Source organism: Anser brachyrhynchus (genome assembly GCF_964034855.1).
Source record: "Anser brachyrhynchus genome assembly, chromosome: 16".
NCBI lineage: Eukaryota > Metazoa > Chordata > Aves > Anseriformes > Anatidae > Anser > Anser brachyrhynchus.
The window spans coordinates 14,926,431-14,945,845 of NC_137734.1; the positions used below are offsets into that span (position 1 = coordinate 14,926,431).

At 39.0% G+C, this 19,415-nt stretch overlaps 1 protein-coding gene across 4 annotated transcripts in view; it reads right to left on the bottom strand.

Moving 5' to 3' along the window:
- The window catches only part of UQCC1 (ubiquinol-cytochrome c reductase complex assembly factor 1), a 55,031-nt gene continuing 35,616 nt past the window's right edge, over positions 1-19,415 (bottom strand). For all 4 annotated transcript variants that reach the window (XM_080558815.1, XM_080558817.1, XM_080558818.1 and 1 more), the window contains 3 exons: positions 6,677-6,754; positions 5,151-5,264; positions 1-1,187 (listed from right to left, as the gene is read on the bottom strand). In XM_080558815.1, coding sequence (XP_080414941.1) covers positions 1,053-1,187; positions 5,151-5,264; positions 6,677-6,754 — 327 coding nt within the window. In that variant the 3' untranslated portion in view covers positions 1-1,052. The remainder of the gene's footprint in view (positions 1,188-5,150; positions 5,265-6,676; positions 6,755-19,415) is intronic.

Sequence of the window (19,415 nt, forward strand, 5' to 3'; positions counted from 1 at the left end):
TTTTTACCCAGACTGGCATTTATTACAGACTACAATTTTAGACATGAGAGAAATGAAAACTGTTTTTGTCACTGACCTGGAAACAGCCTGGTGAACCATCCACCTACGCAGTACACCTCAGCCTCTGCTGATTTAATCAGTGGAGCTATTGCTCCCGTAATTACTGTGTTGGGGTAATTTGCTTGCACAGCCATATAAACTTTTAATTGGGGTTGACAGCTCTTGTTGAAAAACCCTGGACCACTGCATTGGGGGTGGGGGGCAGCACAGTCCTATCCCGTTAAGAGCCATGGACAGAAATATAGATGTTATTTTCATGAATAAATTCTTAGACCACAGCTCTCAAAAGAATATGGAAATATCAGCATGGCAGAGCTCCTCTGAAATACCAAGTACTCTGAGGTAGCTTTTAGCAACAGCCCAGCCATGTTTCAGACTTTTTTTCCTCATTAAGATGGCTAGAGTTAGAGGATTACTGGGGACCATGCATTATTCTTTGCATCTTCCTATTCCTGTGCAAAGAGTTCCTAAAAAGGATTTTCATGGAAAATCCTTCAGAACCTGATAAAGCAATTCTTAACTCTATTAAAGCAAAAATGGACGATGCCATCTTGATATCAGGCTTTTAGAATATATTAACATCTAATATGCAAAGCTCAGATTTGTATTAACAACCATTCAGTAAGCAAAGGAACACCATACAGTCTGTATGTAGCTGCTCTCTAAAGGAGGCAAAGGACAGAAATGGCTTCTGGAGATAATTATAAGTCATGGTAAAACATCTGTTTTCCCAAAGATGGAAGGCAGGTCTTGCAATTTGTCTGCAAGGACCAGGCATGGCCATAAAAAGAACACAGGTTCCCAAACCAACTAGCTTTATTCACAGGTGAATATTCAGAAGAGTAAGGCTGTCCAATTTGCTATTCAGCTACCACAGATAAGACATCTATTTAAATATGCTCTTTTTCAACAGCAGTTTTCACTTCCTGACCTCACAGCCTCTGCCTAGTTCAATTTCAGGCATGTTTCCCAAGCTGGTTTGAGAGATGCTCTCACAGTCCTTCGTCATTGTAAACAGGGGAAAGGGGCTTGAGGATGCTGCGGGCGTTGTACTCCACAAGAGGCCTCCAGCTCACCTCACCCGTCAACAGCAGGTCCTCCCCACTCAGCGCATCCAGGTGCTGCACCTGCAAGAGACAGGGTGTTAGTGCAAGGCATCCTGACACTCCTTAAAGGCCCTCAAGAGCTACGCAAACACGCTACTTTCTGGTATACTTTGCCATTTGTGAGAGGTAGACTGAAAAAGATTTATGACTGCTTAAGCGTTACAGACAGGCTAGGAGATAAGTATCTGCAGATCAACCGGAGTTAACTGCGCAAGGTTGTCTAATTTCTTAGCTAATGCTTCCTCTGGAAGTTTGGCAAGAGGACAAAGAAGAGCCACGCAAAGTAACACGATTCATTTCATCTTCCAAGCAGTTAATTCCAATGACACACTGCTAGTACCATTATCTGCAAGGAGTGCTCTCATAAAAGTGGTTTCACATAGACCAGGGCTTTTCCCTGTAGGAAAAAACCTGACCAGCAGGGAACTTTTGAGACTTACAAAAACGCTGAGGCTGATGAAGGAGATGAACAGGGAATGAACACTCGTTCTTACGCTACAAGAAATAATTGGCATCAAATGAAATTTTAAGGTGCAACGCAAACAAAACATTTAAGCAAAGTACTGTTGTCACATAACATAGCGTTAACACATTGTAAATGCCATGCTTGCTGCCACAAGACACTGCAAGCACTGGGGTGAGGGAAAGGAACTAAAAAGCCCATCAAGAGGCATTAAAAATTAAAAACACCACCACTGGCTCAGGAAGCCTGAGCATAGATTGCTAAGAATCAACCAGGGAAGCAGCACACACACTTGCCCTGTTGTTATATTCTTCTCTGGGCATCCAATAATAGCCACTGTTAAAGACAGGATCAGCAAGAACACATGTGAAAGACATCTCACACAAGGGATTTCCAATGTTTACTAGCAACAAAAGATAATCTGCCAAGGAGTTTCTCAACAGAGGAAATACATCAATGGCAACAAGGATCAGACTGAAGAGCCACCTAAGCACAGCATCCTGTTTCTGACAGACCATAGCAGATTCCCCAGCAGGAGCTGAATACAATGCATGAATGTAATGTTATTTTCCTTATTTTCCCCCCCTCACAAAATTTGTTAGTACAGAGATTTTGAGCTTCACGTTGTTGCTCTACATTTAATAACCCTAGACAAACTTCTCTTCAATAAGACTTGCCAGTGACATTAAAGCCCATGTACAATTTCAGCATCCCGAGCAACCTGTGGCAACCTGCATTCAGCCCTTCCTTGCTCTATTGGGCTTATGTAGCAAGGTTTTGATAATGGGGGGGCTGCATGGGCAGTCCCTGTGAGGAGAGCCCAGGAGCTGCCTCATATTAGAAAAGAGCCAGCACCAGCCGGGGGACCCAAAAGGGCCCACTGGTGGCCAAAGTGAGCAATGCTGTTTACGCCTCTGGAGAGCACAATGATGAAGGAAAAAAAAAACAAAAAAACAAAAAAACCTGCTGCACAGCAGCAGCTGTGAGAGAGCTGCGAGGAAATGCAGAGAGAACCAGCCCTGTAGCCACCAAGGTCAGTGCAGAAGGAGGGCAGGAGGTGCTCCAGGTATGGAGCTGAAGCTCGCCTGTGGAGAGGCCCATGGTGGAGCAGGCTGTACCCCTGCAGCCCATGGGTATGACAGCAGAGCAAATCTCCATGCTGCAGCCCATGGAGGAGCCCCACACAGGAGCAGGGGATCTGGGGTGAGCTGCTATCCGAGGGGGACCCATATTGGAGCAGTTTGCTCCTGACACATGGACCCCGTGGTACGGAGCCTTGTGGGAGCAGTTCTTGAAGAGCTGCTCCCTGTGGGAAGCCCACGCAGGATCAGTTCGGGAAGGACAGCATCCCGTGGGAGGGATCCCATGCTGGAGCAGGGGCAGGGAGTGACCATGTAGGAGCATTGGAGACCATGCATTAGGGACTGACCACAGCCCCCATTCCCAGTTCCCCTGTGCCATTCAGGGGAGGTGAATGGAGGAGAGGTGTTTCTAGTTTGCTTTTAGTTCTCACTGCTCTAGTCTGTTAGTTGCAGGCAATAAATTACATTAATTTCCCTACTCTGAGTCTGTTTTTACCCCTGATGAAAATTGGCAAGTGGTCTCCCTGTCCTTATCTCAACCTGTGAGCTTTTCTTCTATCATATTTTCTCCCCTTGTTCTTTTGAGGAGGGAGAGTGAGAGAGCAGCATGGCAGAGTTTAGGTATGTGTTGGCGTGAAACCACCACACTCACTCACCTTCCATACGCCTTCCAGATTTCACAAATCTATTCTTTCACTCTATTTTTCAGGCAAGTGATTATAGTCATTGCTAATACAGAAGCTGCTTCCTATCATCTTCATTGCTCTTCTCTGAACCTTCTTCGCTCATTTTTTCTTTTCTTTATGTTTCGTGATGGTTGGGAGTCAAACCCATTATAGGTTATTCAAGTGACTTTACAACACCAAATTTTATTTCCTATTCCTTCCTTGGTAGACCTGAGCATTTGTTTTACTTTTTTTAAACACTACTGAGCATCGAGTTGACATTTACATAATAAAACTATAGTCTCAAGGACTCATTCCTGTGTGGTCTTTTGACATGCTAGATCTCTTCACTATAGACATAAAGCTGGATTTGTTTTTCTCCTTAAGTGCACCACTTTACAGTTGTCTGAACTCAACCGTATTTGCCATTTCTTCATGCATTCACTGTCACAAATTCTTTCTGCAGTCAACCCTTTCCTGCATTAAACCTTGAGGTTTTATTTATTGACCCCTAATATCTATATTTCACAGTTGCTTGTCTATGGGAGTACCTTCACTCTTCCCCTGCGACTGCTCAATTTCTTTTAAAAATAATAATTAGTGAGATGCTTTATTGGAAGTTTCCTAAAAATCTGTAAAGACTACATAAATCAAATATTCACTGTCTACAGCGTCAATGACATTTTCAAGCCACAGATTGGTGAGGCATGACCTGTCTTCACAGAAGCTGTGCTGACTTTTCTCTTATGTTCCACTTTTATCTGTATGGTCACTGTTTCCTATTTGACTGCTGACAGTTTCTCTCCTATCCTCTGTGCTACGAAGTCTACACAGTTGCTACAAATTCCCTACCTGGCAATACTTTCCCAAATTACATATTTTTATGCTTGTTTACTTCTTGATAATCTTAAGTTTTAAACGTTCCTACAGCTTCACTGATGTTAAGCATCAACAACCCTAAGCATTAAGTCTGTCCCTCCTGAGAATCCTGCTAGCTATCCAGAAGCAACCTCAGTCCCTGACAAATTTGAGTCCTTCACTTCCCATGCTGTTTTCTCAGAGTCACAATGAATACACCTCCAAATCTCTACCTGGTCCTGAATGCAGCACTGGAACCATTACAGAGAATGGTGCTGTGGAGGTACTAGACTTCAATTTTCTGTCCCACAGTTATACTTTTCCTCCAGTCCTCTTCACCCTTTTTCTGTCTTCGGTACCCACCTGGACCATATCTACGAGGTCCTACCCAACATTTCCTAAAAATCTGGTTCAGAAACTTCCTAAGAGTTGAGAGGACAAACACTGTTTAATATATTTTCCTCCAAGTAATAACTAAAAGAATCTGGAAAACAAAACCTTTTACATATTTACGTACAAAAATCATCAGAAGAATTTTAATCACTGCATGCTAGCTACTTCATTATCAAGGATTCCAACTCCACAGCATCAAGTATAATTCTACAGCAAACTGCAGCCCATTTCTGATGTATTTTGTTCAGTCCCAGAAGTTCAGTATCAGAAGATAACGTGGGTCCAGAAAAAGAAATACAGGTTTGCTTTCAATCCTCTGTGAATTTCTCTGTAGTTATTTTTCATCAAACCACAATGAATATCAGTCAGTTTTTATGGTTTTACTTTTTCTCTTAAAAATAATCAACATTAAAAAAGTGATATTGATAAGGAAAAATGAGCTACATAGTATGCAAGCAAAAATAAACATTCAATATACCAACCAAGAGAATGAAGAGAATTCACGCTATGAGCTGTAGCGTACCTGTTTACGCACATACTCTACAAGTAACTCCAGATGCCGAGGGTCCTCACAGTTCCTGTTAAAAAGGTTTCTCCAAAGAGCTGCTGCCAGAACATGATCATCAGACAAAATTCCCTAAAGTACAGAGGTGGGTTAAAAATTACTTGCCAACTGACAATATTAGATGCCTCAAAGCCCACAGCAACTACAGACAGCACATATGAAAAGGCATCAACATCACTCTTTTTACAGAATGGAAAACAAGCCTAGCCTTAAATTAAGTAATTTACAGAGCAGTCTGTAACAAATATTCTAGCAAGTTAATCTGGAAAAAAAAGCTAGGTTAGGATATTCCTAAATGCAGGAGCTAATCACTGCACTTAGGAAAACTTTACCATGAAGGTTTTGGCTTTACAAAGAAGACAACATCACTTTACAAAATTTTGTGAAGACCATGACAATTGGAGGACGTATAATTCTCCAATTATGTACTGGAGGAAAAGGATGCATAATATGATGTTGCAAAGAAGTAATGAGGACTTTGCTATTTTGCTTTGCTTTTACGTTTTTCATTCTAGATGAGAAAAAGAGAACTCTTCATCAAGAACTATCTAGATATCCAGTTAAATCTAATATTAAATTTGGCTTATAGAAGAATCACATCCATGAACACCTTTTCTATAAATTCTCTCCAACTTTTGTTGTCTTTTCAGATTACATGGTGTTATCACCATAGTCTCATAATTCCTGTCTCTGCTGACAACATTTGCCAAAGGAAAGAGTGGATTTTAAAATATTCTGTTAAAAATAAAAGAGGTCAACATTTGTCTTTAATTTGACATCTTGTTTGCAAAAAGACTGTCAACAAAAAGAGAAAAGAAAAAAAAAACCAGACAGACACAGACACACATCATGGCAACACTTAAAACTAGATTAAAGACTCACATTCGTAACACTGTCCAAAATTCTATGAAGTTTAAATTTAAGAGACATTAATAATGTATTAATAATGCAAAATAACCACGTGAATGCAAATATTACCCCGTGAATAAGAGCATATGAAGAACAATATCCACTAGAGGAAAAAAAATAACTACTAAAAGAGCTAACGCAATTGTATTTTCTCCTTGGAAATCCCATAGATGCTTGCGCACAGTGATACTTTTGCCTCCCCATATTGATCAGATACTTCCTATAAATACTTCCTCATTTACACGTTCTTTATAAATGCTCTATTTGCTCTCAAAGTATAGCTGAGTACAATGGGACTCAGAGGAAGAAAATTATTTATTGACAGCAGGGACAGTGAAACAGAACAAAGAATATTCCTTCTTCTATGTCCAATGGTTTAAATCAGTATGTCAGGTGCTTTCTTTTTTCTTAAAAGTACTGTAATTCAAAGCATAAGACGATCACTAAGAAGTCTGCTTACAGTGTAACATTTCTCCAACAATACATACAGCAAATGCTTTACGCATCTGCAACATTCTGTGTTCAGTGACTTAGTTGGGTCTATTTGTTCTTGCACATTTCTCTGAAAATCTTACCTCATCATATCCAAATAGAGCTGCATAGAAATTTTCTACCATACGTCTCAAATCTTCCTTTAGAACAACAGAATTAATCTGAAAAATAAAGCAGAAAACCTTCTGTATGGGTTCTAAAGAAGAGGTGATGAAAAAAATATTATCAGTAGGAAAAGAAGAAAAAGAGCCTTGGCCAATATAAGTTAGGATTTGGCTGTAAGTAATGATGTTCGTATAGTTAAAGATTTTAGAATAATGTGCAATGCAGCTCAGTTAAGTCTGTACACAAAAGAAAGACAAAGTCAAGGTTATGGCTATAAAGTTAAGGAATGGCAGAAAAATCCTCAGCCACCAGCGCTGGCACAGAGTTACATGAACAGAGGAAAAGATACAACTGGGTGAAGAGTGAAGGCAAGGCTGTTCCCTTTCAGTAGCAGTATAGAATAAGATAATGAAGACTCCTCTGCATTTTAACTATTAAGCTGCTTTTGCAGATCTTGGATTCATTTGTACAGGATTTTTAGAAACTGAGTTTTTTTCAACTCTTTTTTTTTTTTTCCTAAAGCATGGACCTCAAAGCTGGGCATTCTGCCACAGTAGAAACACCATAATACTAAAGACAGTATCCCTACCACTTCTTAATATTACTTCTCAATATTGACTTGTACATTCGGGAATCACATGAATTCTGTTCCTAAAGCATCTCAGTAGAAACTCAGATGCACTAGTCACTCACTATGACTGAGTTTCTTTCAGTTTGTGATGACACAGATAGTTCCCCTTCTGCTGTGTGACTCAGTCTAAGTTCCACACTGACTTTTAACTAAATTTAACAATTGCTTAAATATTTGCTGGTATAGCCTAAGCCACTCGTTGGCTTGCAGAACTAACCCCTATATGAGCTTAAGACAGAACGAAAGGAGATCAGCAGAGAGAGGGCTGAAATAACTCACGTGCACCTCCCTCAGGCAAACCATCTACTTCTTTTGCCTGTATTTTTTTATTTCTATCAACAGAACGGTTTAATAAGCAGTTCTTCTCCTGAGGGTTGAGCTATGTTTCCATTGGTTTTTATTTGTTTGTTTGTTCTTGTTTTAAACAGACCTCACACACAAAGATAATTATCTTCATACCTGCATACTAGCAGAATACTCATCTATGAGACTGCATCTTGGAGGCAGGTTTTATAAAAAAACTGTCAACAAGAATACAGGGTAGAAAGTCAGTTCTACAATGGACTGAGCATTACTGCTTTTTGATGTACAGCTTATCACAAGGCTAAAGAAAAGCTGTGAAAACCTTGCATATTTAGTATCTTAATACTTACGAAAGTATGAGCCATGTCCTAAATTCTGAGCATCCTTAAGGGTACTCAACTTGGTGCTTATGCAACAGCTTTTCTATCAAAATGTGAATTAGTTTTTGCCACACTAGCAAATCTCCAGTTAAATATTCTTCCATTAAACCACTATCTTTTTTCATCAGTTGATTTTTATAGAAATGCATATAGTGCAAACACAAGGAAAATTCCTTTTATGTCAGTTACTCACATTTTCCCATTAATATAAGCTATTAAAATTCATGCAGATATTTTATAGGCTATCAAGATTTGGTGACTGGTTATTATTGAATGTTTAAAAAAAAAGAACTAACCATAAGAAATCAGAGGGTTAAATGATGACTGCAACTTCTGTAATGACTTAATTAAATTTTTATTGAGTACATAAACTATGATGTCATTTCTACCCAACCATGCTCAAACTTTCTGTGTATGTCAGAGATCGTGGTTTTTCTCAATAGAACATACTTCTAAATAAGCTGCACTTCTACAGCTCTAATAAGGGGGAGCAGGTCTCATGTAACACACTCAATAAATTATCCTTCCATTTTTAAACAAACAAATTCCATGAGTTATTATATATTTGCCACGCACTTTTTATGACATAATAAAAATGTTACCTCAAGGATTACTTAACACATACTACAAATGTTACAGCAGGCAACTGCAAGGGGCAAAGAAAACAAATAGTCCCATTACAGAGACAAGTCCTGGACTATACTTCCCCAGGGAAGCAGCCCTCTATACTGAAAACAAAGAGCAGCAGCTTTAAGTTAGCAAGAAACAGACTGATGAAGGAGATAACCAAGTTAAACAAACATGGCAATAAATACATCTTAAAAGACAAACAGTTTAAAATATAAAATGTGACTTTGGGGATGGAGCAGTATCTTAGCAATAAAATTATGTTTAAAGGAATACTGCAGCTTCTGAAGAATACAACAGCAGAGGTTAAGTACAAACACTGTAGGAAAAAAACCTTATTTATAAAGTACGAAAAATGAGCAAATCTAAATCAGGATTTGTTGGAAATGCTTCCTCTTTTCAAACTTCTACATGTTCTTACCACTACCAAGTTTCATGATCTGGCTGGTCATGATTCTGCTGACTCTTCCACAGTTCATTATTAAGAACAAAAACTGCTAGACAACTCCAAGCGAGTAATTGCTAATAACATGAAAGAAAATCCATAACATCTGGAGCTCTTCTAGGGACTCAGCCCCTTTGTCTTCTTTGCAACAACCCATTGTAGAACTGTCACCAGAATAAATTAATGTACCATCACCTAAATTAACATACAGAACTACTTTAGTTCATATATATTTTATATATATATTTTTGTACATCTTCCTACTATATCGCAACTTTTCATTAAAGCACTCCATGATCCCACATTCTGCCTGCCAGACTACAGCGTGCACACTGCATTTTCGTTACTATATTGCAGTGAAAAATCTTATCTTCAGCCTCAAGTTCAATATGCATCGTTTAACAGCCAGATGCTGAGTCTTACTGCTACATCAGGCAATTTACTACATCAAGTCCCAGTTAAGGGTTTGTATTCTAACAAAATTTCTAGGAAAGTAAGAGCACACTGCTTTATTGTATACGCTACACATGTATGGAACTATCATACATATAGGTGTAGAGTTAAAAAGAAAGGTGCTTTAGGATAAGTCTATACTAATCTCTCTGGTTGGACGGAGAATGTTCTTTCATAATCAATCTCCTCTCCATCCCTACCTACCAGCTTTGGTTTACACTGCAAAGAAGTCTGCCTCAGAGAGCACAAGCTGGAAAATGTGCTGGGATGTGCTCTGCCTGCTAAGAGATATCCAGGTCATGGGATCAGCCCAACACCAGCACCACATAAGGATTCAGCCCATGTATCAGGGATGCTGGATCAATAACTGTTTCTCTCAACATGCATGTTCCCGCTGGGCCACAGTACACACTAGTGTGGACATAGCTGCCATCTCCACAGGCTATGCTACTTGAAAGCATTTTAACAGGAGTATCTTTCTGTTATGGTTTTTGCCAGCTTGTATTGTGACCTTAAGCTACTTTAACACATTAATCCAACCATAGACTATAAAGTCAGAAGGGACACTTCTAACTCACCTTGTGCAAGCACTAGTCATTGAATTTCATGCAGCAATTCCTCTCTTTAGGCCATAAGTTATGGTTGAACTAGATTTTTTTATGAAGAGATTTCAGCCAGAAGAAATGATTAGATCATAGAACCTGACCTTCTGCATATCACAGGCCATTACATTTCACTGAGTTCCCTCTGTACTAAGCTCAGTAAGTTGTGTTTGGCTAAAGCATATCACCCTCACAGCTGAACATGTGTATCTCATTTCATATTTGAATTTTCTGGCTTTAGCTTCCACCTCCTCATTCTCATTATACCATTCCTTCTAGAATAAAATGTTTCTCCTGTAGAATGCATTTTTTCTTGTGCGTGTACACAGTAAATGTGTCACCACAGTTCTCTTTTCAAATTAAGACAAGGTTGTTAAGGTAATGTTTACACGAGGTACACTGATGTACTGCATCATCAGAGCACTCCCAGAGTAGTCAAAGTTGTAGCAGCAAAGAAGTGTTTTATGCTGATACAGTAAAATTAGTCCATCTCTTGCACAAAACTAGTCACACAGCTCTGAGTACCCTTCTGTTGTTATGAAGGAGTCTACTCTGAGGACTTCTATGAATTCTGTGATTCTATGACTTCTGTTAGCCATGCCGCCACAAACATGAATCACTTCTATTTACACTTCTGATTACTAGAGCAGTCAGTGTCGGGAGGAGTTCCTAAAGGACATAAAGACAAATCATTCACAATTATTTTTTGTCAATCCTCAAACATTCAGACTTTTTTTTTCCTCAGACCTTCTCCAAATCTGCATTTGGAAAGAATGACTTATTATATGTGTTTACATTAGTTATAAATAATATAACCACATACAGTTATATACGGGCTTTTAAGTTTTTGTTGACCTTTTAATAAATGCACACGGCATAAAATGGAAAAGACTGCATATAACCCTTTTACTTCTTCTAATAACATAACTATTACTTGTAGGACAGCAGTTTTGAAAGGGACTGAGACTGCAGCTAAGATCAAAAAGATTAAACTAATAAAACAGATTAAAAATACCTCCATAGCAAGGGGACGAAAATGCTAGCTCCTTCAGGCAATCTCGCATAGTTGTGAAATGACAGATATTACAGAAAGTATTTTCCAATCTTTATTTTTTGAGTCTTTTATTAACCATCCTGTTTCTTTGTCTGCAAACAAGGTCAAGCTTACTGGCTTGTAATTAGCTGCAGCTGTGATTCCCTATACACTTTAAAATAGTAACTTTTAAAAATAATCTAATTTTCTAATTAAGAGACATTAATTTTGTAATGTACCACAGAAGATAATTAACTTCAGAGAACAGTCTTTAAAGCCATCTTAAATGTTCAACATTGTATTAACCTAAAAAAAAAAGCTAAACTTATTTTAGATTGTATCAGAACCAGTTCCTGTCAAAACCTTCAATCTATAAAAACATGTTAATGGAAAAAGACTTTTGCATGCTCTGCTACCTTCATAACAACTGTACAATCATCAATAACACACCTTAGAGCATATCTGTTTTTCAAGCAGACATAGAAAAGCAAGTTATACTACATTATCTACAGATTTCAGAAAAACCTGACAGCCACCCCTACTAGACGGCTAGTATTAAGAAAATGAGGTATGTTTCTATATTGCAGTCTATTAATTTGGAAACTTTGCCATGGTAACAAGTAAAAATGCAGAGTAGGTCACAATACAATCCTAATTATATTAAATATATGGGGGCTTATTCTGAATTCTTCTTTTCTCTGTAGTATGTGGCTGGCAGAGCTCATTGACAACCTTTCAAGAGAAAGATCATGGAAGAGAGGTCAAATTGCTGTGCTCTCTGTCTAGTTGCGCTGATTCTCTGTAAGGGTGAGCAGCTGTAGAGAGTTTTTGCTGTAATGCCTCTTTTAAAAGACCTGCTTGCTAAAAGCCTAAAACCGATCATTAAAATGTTTCTGAATGAACCAGAAGCAAGAATTCTGTCTGAGAAACTGAAAGGAAGCTACACAAAGAAGCTTAAAAGAGGCACTTTGAGAAGACAGTAGTAAAGCTAAATAAATTATTAGGGTAGGTATTCAACATGAGCAGGTAACAGAGATCCTGTAAAAGTTGGCCTCATTACTGAGACAAACTTGAATAACTACGAGGAAGTCACACACACTCTTTAGTAGGAAAAAAAATGTAGTGGATCAGACCAAGGGTCCACCCAACGCACAACAGTAGCCAGATACACCAAGAGAAGTAAAGAGTGCAAGATTATATGTGCTTCCTCAAAGCATTCTCCCAACCACTTTCAGCTCAGGGCATTTCTCTGCCCTTGAGATCTGTTTATATACTAATCTTCAGAAGGTCTTTATTTCAAGCAACTTATCCAGTGAACTTTCTGCATCTACAAGATGCTTCACCAAGAAGTTCCCTTGTCTACTACCCGTGAGGAGAACCACCATCTCCTGCTTGTTTCTCTTTAAACTAACACCTACTAGTTTCATCTGATGGCCAAGATGTTTCACTGGATGAGGCAGTGAATAAACAAAGCTCTGTCACCACCTCACTACCACCCAGCATTCTGAGAGTCCCTCATATTCCATGCGGTACAATCTGCCCATAGAAAAAGATTTAAAAGAACTTGACAAAAATATAGAGCAACAAAATCCCTGTGCTCCTCAAGTTCTAAACTACATGAAAAATATTAGGTAGCTTTTAATATGATTGCAGAGCCACAAAAGGTAGAGTCAACTGTGAGTATTATTTCAGGAGATCCAAGGAAGTACAGACTGATAAATCCTGACTTTCATTAGTACAAAGTAGTAGAAAAACACAATAATAAATTGATTAACAATTGCAGATAATTATGAATAATTTTCAGTGCTGATAAAGGTACTAGTAGTAGACGTTAAGAAAAAGCAATCATTTACAGAAATTTACACAACAACGTACCCTTGCTTAACAGCTACAATTCAAGAAATTAAAGAGTTTTTAATGGAGATACCTCCAAAATTTTACCTCAACATTCAATAGTGGAGAAAGACGAGCAAGTTTCATGAATTATTATGAACGTAATACAATATCATGAATGTAGTACAAGAGGAACCTCTTCCACCCCAAATCCATAGTGTGCCCATACATAAAACGCTGCACATAATACTTCTTCATCTCAGAAAAGATATAAAAAAATAAAAAACACAAAATACCGAGAGGATTAGACATATGAGAGGACACGGTAGTATTCATGAAAGAATGAGAAAGAAGATGGAGAAGGTAAAACCATGAGTGGTATAGAGCAGGTAAACAAGGAATTACTCCTCTCATAAAACAAGATGTAGAAAGAAGCTGATGAAATGTCCAAACAATATGTTAAAAACAAACAGGAGTATTTTCTCATGTAGAGAAAAAATTCTCGTTAATTTGTAGAAGTCATTGTCACAATACATTAATACTCAAAAAATATGAAAGGGGTCAAAAAAGGACTACATGTTCATAGAGGACTGCTCTGCTAGTAGATACTAAATATGACAGTCCTTATGCAACTTTCATATTACACATCAGTGAATGCTGAGAGGACATACCAAAAGTCATGCTACACATTTGTTCTCTTTCTCATACTTTTTTCCAAATATCTCTGGTCACTGTTAGAAGTCGTATACTGGATCTTCACCTGACATTAGAAGATGACTACTTAACATGTTCCATTTCATTCATTTCTTACTGATATTTGCAGAGAGATTGGCATCTCTTCTGTGTATCTGTTCGTGTCCTAACTTGCAGCAAGACAGCCACAGCCCATTAGATGATCCTGGATTCCAATCATCAGGTCACTTTGCTGACTTCATAGGAATTCATCTGAAATAAGCTAGCGTGATTAGAAAAAAAAATGCTATCTTTAGCATAGCTTTTAGTAATCTTACTGGAAGAGGCTACATTTTATGCACAAATACAAGATACCAATACCAAGATACCAATACCAAATAGCATGTTTTCCTTAATTATTTTCTTCCCCAGGGGAAAATAATCTTTCTCCAAGAAGTTTCCAAGTTTCTGTTGAGTAGGAACAAGCATGACCCCCAAAGCAGTTGCCATCTCCTCTCCAAGAAAACCCTCCACACACAAAAAAGAGTTCATTTTATTTCATTTCAAAATTGAGGAATAATTGCTAGATTCCATGCAATTCGTACGCCTAATCCTTGATGCTAACACCTAGTAGTGCTACAACCTTTATCCAGTGGCTGAGGTCAGGACAAATGCAAACACTCACTCTCACTATCTAACTTTGAAATTCATTTCTGTAGTGTCCAGCAGCCTGGCTTATTTGTGTTTGCTCCATCAGACTTCCCACTATTTCCTATCACAGCCCTGGTCATACGTGACCTGCCTGGCATTCTCCCATCAGTTCTACATTCGAGTAAAATTGAAATTTGAAGTCACAATACTCTCACCTTCTACCAATATTCTGCACCTTCTGGTTTCAATCATAAGCTGAGAAAAACCCAATTTCCCCAAGCACTCCTCCTCCCCAGGGCTTCAAACACACGCATGCCACAGAATAGTTAACAGTTAAATATTTTCTTGCCAATATTTTAAGAGTGCAGAAGGTTCCAAATTGCTGGTAAAATAAACAATGCCAGACTTGTGAAAACTCCTGCCTGCCATATACTCTGATGTTAACAAGAGTTTCTTTATTACTGTAACCTTTCAGAAGCGAACAAAAATTATTTCTCTACCCTAGTTCTGCCCTCAAGTAAAAGGCAAAGGAGAAAAGTGAACCATGAAAAAGCCGCATGGTAAGATACTGTGAGTTTTCTCTCTTCTGTATTTCATTCAGACTTGATGCTACCGTGGATAAATAAACTTCCAGAAGATCCTAAAGGAGTGATCAAGGATTTTAAAAAGGCAAAAATTTCCTTTTGCAGTTTCCCAAATAACACAGATGAAACCTAGATATGCACTATCTTCTCCCCTGCAAGTACAGAATTAAACAGGAAACACAAAAGAGGAAATTTAGGATACTCTCAGACTTTATTTTCAAGCTTCTTGTACACAGCTCTGTCCTCCTGGGCTAGCACCACAAACTTCCATCAACTAAATGTGTCTCTACAATTTCCTCAGTTTCAAAAACCAAAGTCTTCATTTAACAGCTACAAATAGAAGAAAACGTTAGTACCTTTAGCATGAACTAGACAAGTGAATATATAGTTCAGGTGATATTCCCAGAACAACTGGTCATTCACAGGAATGCTGCTTTCTGTTACTCTCCACATACATTTGGAGTTATGGCATCAATGCCCAAGCCATCCAAAACTGAACTCAGATCAGTGATGCTCATTTTACATATACCAAGACTTTAGTGACACGTCTTCCATCCACATTACTCCATACCACGAGCTGAATCTCCCTTTTTATGTTCAGTCATTCTTGTGGCCACAAGGCCATCTGATTAATTTGAAAATCAACATGATGCTAGCAACATAGATCTCTTTGTAAGATGCTGGTATATGTAGAATGTAGAATGCTGGTATTTTGGTGAAATTGTTTTAATCTTTTGCATTATTTCCTACCCTTTGAATATGGAGACAAAAACATTCAAGTTCTAACTGAAGTGTAACAATAATTATCTAGTTAACACCAATAGAGAAAGAGCAAGTGCTGTGCGTGATCTGAAACAGAAGAAGAAGATAAAACAACTGAGGACAAACAAGGGAATAGAAAGAATTGAATCTACTGAGATTCCCAAAACAGCATGGAAAACAGAAAAGTTTGCTTAGATGTGTACAAAAACATTGCTTATATTAAAGGAGTAAAAGACAGCAAAGGAAAAAGCATGAAAGACAGCACTGCAATTACTGAATGCATTGTATTTGCACCATTTATTTTACTGTGGGAGTTGTTAGCAAAAGCAGTCAAAAATAAGGACTTCATAGAACTGGCAGTTTTATGAACAGATAAAACGGGCTGGAGAAGTCAGAAAATGAAGTAACAAAATAAACTGAGCTCTAAGAAAAACATAAACATTTGCAATCCACTTACCCAGCCAGACTACTAGGCACTGCAGTAGGTACATTATAAACATGAAGACATTGCTTCTGCAGCAGAATTTAAGACCGTACTTTGAAGATCTGTACAACTGAAGTGGCACAGAGCTGCATTCAGGAGAAGAGAGTGTACCCTCAATAAGACTGAGGACAAAACCAAGTTAGATGGAACTGCAAATCTGCATGAGGGTAGGAGGGCTCTGCAGAGGGACCTGGGCAGGCTGGGTCGATGGGCCAAGGCCAACTGCATGACATTCAACAGGACCAAGTGCCGGGCCCTGAACCTGGGGCACAACAACCCCAGGCAGCAGTGTAGGCCTGGGGAAGAGTGGCTGGAAAGCTGCCTAGAGGAAAGAGACCGGGGGGTGCTGGTCAATAGCCAGCTGCACAGGAGCCAGCAGTGTGCCTAAGTGGCCAAGAAGGCCAAGGGCCTTCTGGCCTGCATCAGAAATAGCGTGGCCAGCAGGACCAGGTGGATGTCAGTCTCTTTTCTCAGGTGACAAGGGACAGAACACAAGCAAATGGTCTCAAGTTGCACCAGGGGAGATTTAGATTGGATATTAGGAAGAATTTCTTCACAGAGGTGGTGGTGAAGCATTGAACTAGCTGCTCATGGAAGTGGTAGAGTGCCTGTCCCTGGAGGTATTTAGGAGGTGTGTGGATGTGGCAGTGAGGGACATGCTTTAGTGATAGGACCTGGTAGGTCAGGTTGATGGTAGTACTTGGTGATCTTAAAGGTCTTTCCCAATCAAGATGACTCTTTGATTCTAAGACTGCTACCAGCCATCTCCCTCCATAAACCACTAGAGGCAACTGAAACACAAAAACTAGGGGAGATGGTCAGGAGATCTAACACCATAGTGAGCGACAAGCAAATATGATCATAGCAGTAGTCTTCAGAAGACACATGAATCAAGTCTAGGTCAGAGAAAGAAAAAGATGAGGCACAAGGACAGAAATGGAAGAAAATGCTGAAGATGGCAAATATGCAGCTAGTATTTAGCATGGGAAAGCACGTGTTCAGATAAAAAAAAAGGAACTAAAAGAAAGATCTGGGGTTGAAAGAATCAAAGTCATGAAGATGCTTCAACTTTCAAGAGTAGGTTTAAAACAAGCAGAGAAGAAGACAGATCCTGAGCTTTAATTGTGGACCTTTGCAATATGAGGCTGCTGGAAGAGTATGACAAACAGAGGCAGCGCATGCCTGTGTAATCAGTGAAGCAGCATGGCAGGGATGGAGAGCAGGCGCAGCTGGCACCAATGACTAAAAGGATTAGTTGATCATCAAAGAAAACACGAGAATAGAGAGAGGTGGTGGTGCCAGTCTGACATACAGAAAGGAATTTTGCAAGGAAACAAAGAATTAACAGAAGACAGGTAAAAGGAACAGGTAGAGAAATAGACTAATTCTCTAAAAGATAGTTAGGAAGTTAGGAAGGGAGAAGTATGAGACATACTGACACAGCAATTGTGAAAGCAGGTGAAAAACCTAAAAAGGGAAAAAAGATACAAGCTCAAGTGAATTCAGGCATCAGGGCAATCCAAAAGTTACCAAGAACAAGGAGAGGAAGGAAAGAAAAACATGCAGAATGGGTGAGATGAGTTAAGACCTTAAGTAATTACCTACGTACTGCAAGTAAATGCCAAAATGAGGCATATCAGAAAACAGTAATATGGCCAATGCATCATTACGAAAAGTCATCAATGCAGAAGTAAACTAACAAAACCAAAGAGTCAAGCAAAAAAGGCAATGAAAAGAGCAGCACCCTGTTCTTGTAACAGGAGAGAGTGGTATAGGCCAATCACCACAATTGCACAAATATTGTGGAAGGATGACAAAGATCCTATTAGAGTGATTGTATTGGCTGACACAGAGTCTTGCAGTGCCTCTGCACAGTGCCCCTTCTTCCATATACACAGCACCATACTAGCTACTAGGAGGAAAATTAACTCTATCCTAGCTGAAACCAGGACATCCTGTAAACAGAGTAGTCTGCAAAGCTGCACACACATTTTCCCTCAGACACAAAGGAACAAAACATAGTTGCTAATTATTCCTCAAAATAAAGACAAGAGAAGAGATCCCCAAACCACTTCATCTGTGCCCTGTGGAGACAAGGCCAGAATTTGTGCCAAATGTAGGACTTCAATCCCTCCTTAGTTTGGACAGAATTAGCATTTGGAAACATTCAATGGAAGCTGAACGTATACAGAAAACAATTGGCATGATGTACTCCCATAAAGCCATCAAGCTGTTATATTTCATAAGAGTTACCACGTTTCTTTTGGGGTCAAATGCTCACGCCCAGATAATACTATCTGACATGGCATTATTCACAGATAGACGTGCCATGATAGGGTGGCCTAACAGCATCTGCAGAAGAACCAGAGCAGGATTTTCAGCCCTTTCATGTCAGCCCCTCTGCAGCATCCCTGCACCATACTGGAACCTTAACTAATGCTTATGTTACTGTCTTTCAAGACAGGCATGTACCACAAACATAAAGAAAGCTTAAGTTATACAGATTTTGAAGAGGAAACAGAAGATACCAGTGACATTCGACTGGAAGTGAAATGCACAAGCAACAATATGATCAAAGTATATGGGGAACCTCTCAATGGTTTCATTTAGAAGAGACATTGGTCTGAGTATTTTTCTATATTGGAAAGGGAGATTAAAAGTGTATATATATTTTCACTGCAACAGTTTGGTGTTAATAAAGAACTACATCCACATGAGATACCTTTCTTCGAAGAGACTCCAAAGACTTAGCCAAGCTGATCAGTTAATCACAGTTGTGGAATTTTGGGACAAACTCCAAAAGAATAGAAAGCTGATAACAATTTCCAAAACACCTAGCGTAACACATTATTCCACCCTGTATTGACCACAGGCAAAGCGTAAGATGAAATAACTGATACACAGAGCAATGACAGGAACCAGGAACACTGAAAACCTAACTGCTAACAGTTCTGCTGAGCCTGGAAATTGAAACAGGTTTGGTATAGATCACTTCGCTGTTTCTGCTGTCATCTCTACACTGTGAAAATAAAGATAGTGCAGTTGTGGTGAGAAGCAATTCCATTGCTCAACATTTGAATTCTGGGAATTACATTACATTCTGGAGAATTTGAGGAACAGGAGGCAGCAGTTAACACCTACAACCACAGCACGGTAAAATCAATTTTGGCATGTGAGTCACACAGGTATATGTGGGGAACAATGAAAAAGGTATTTCTAGAAAAGGCACATGGCAGCTTCCAGTGTAGTTTTTGCGG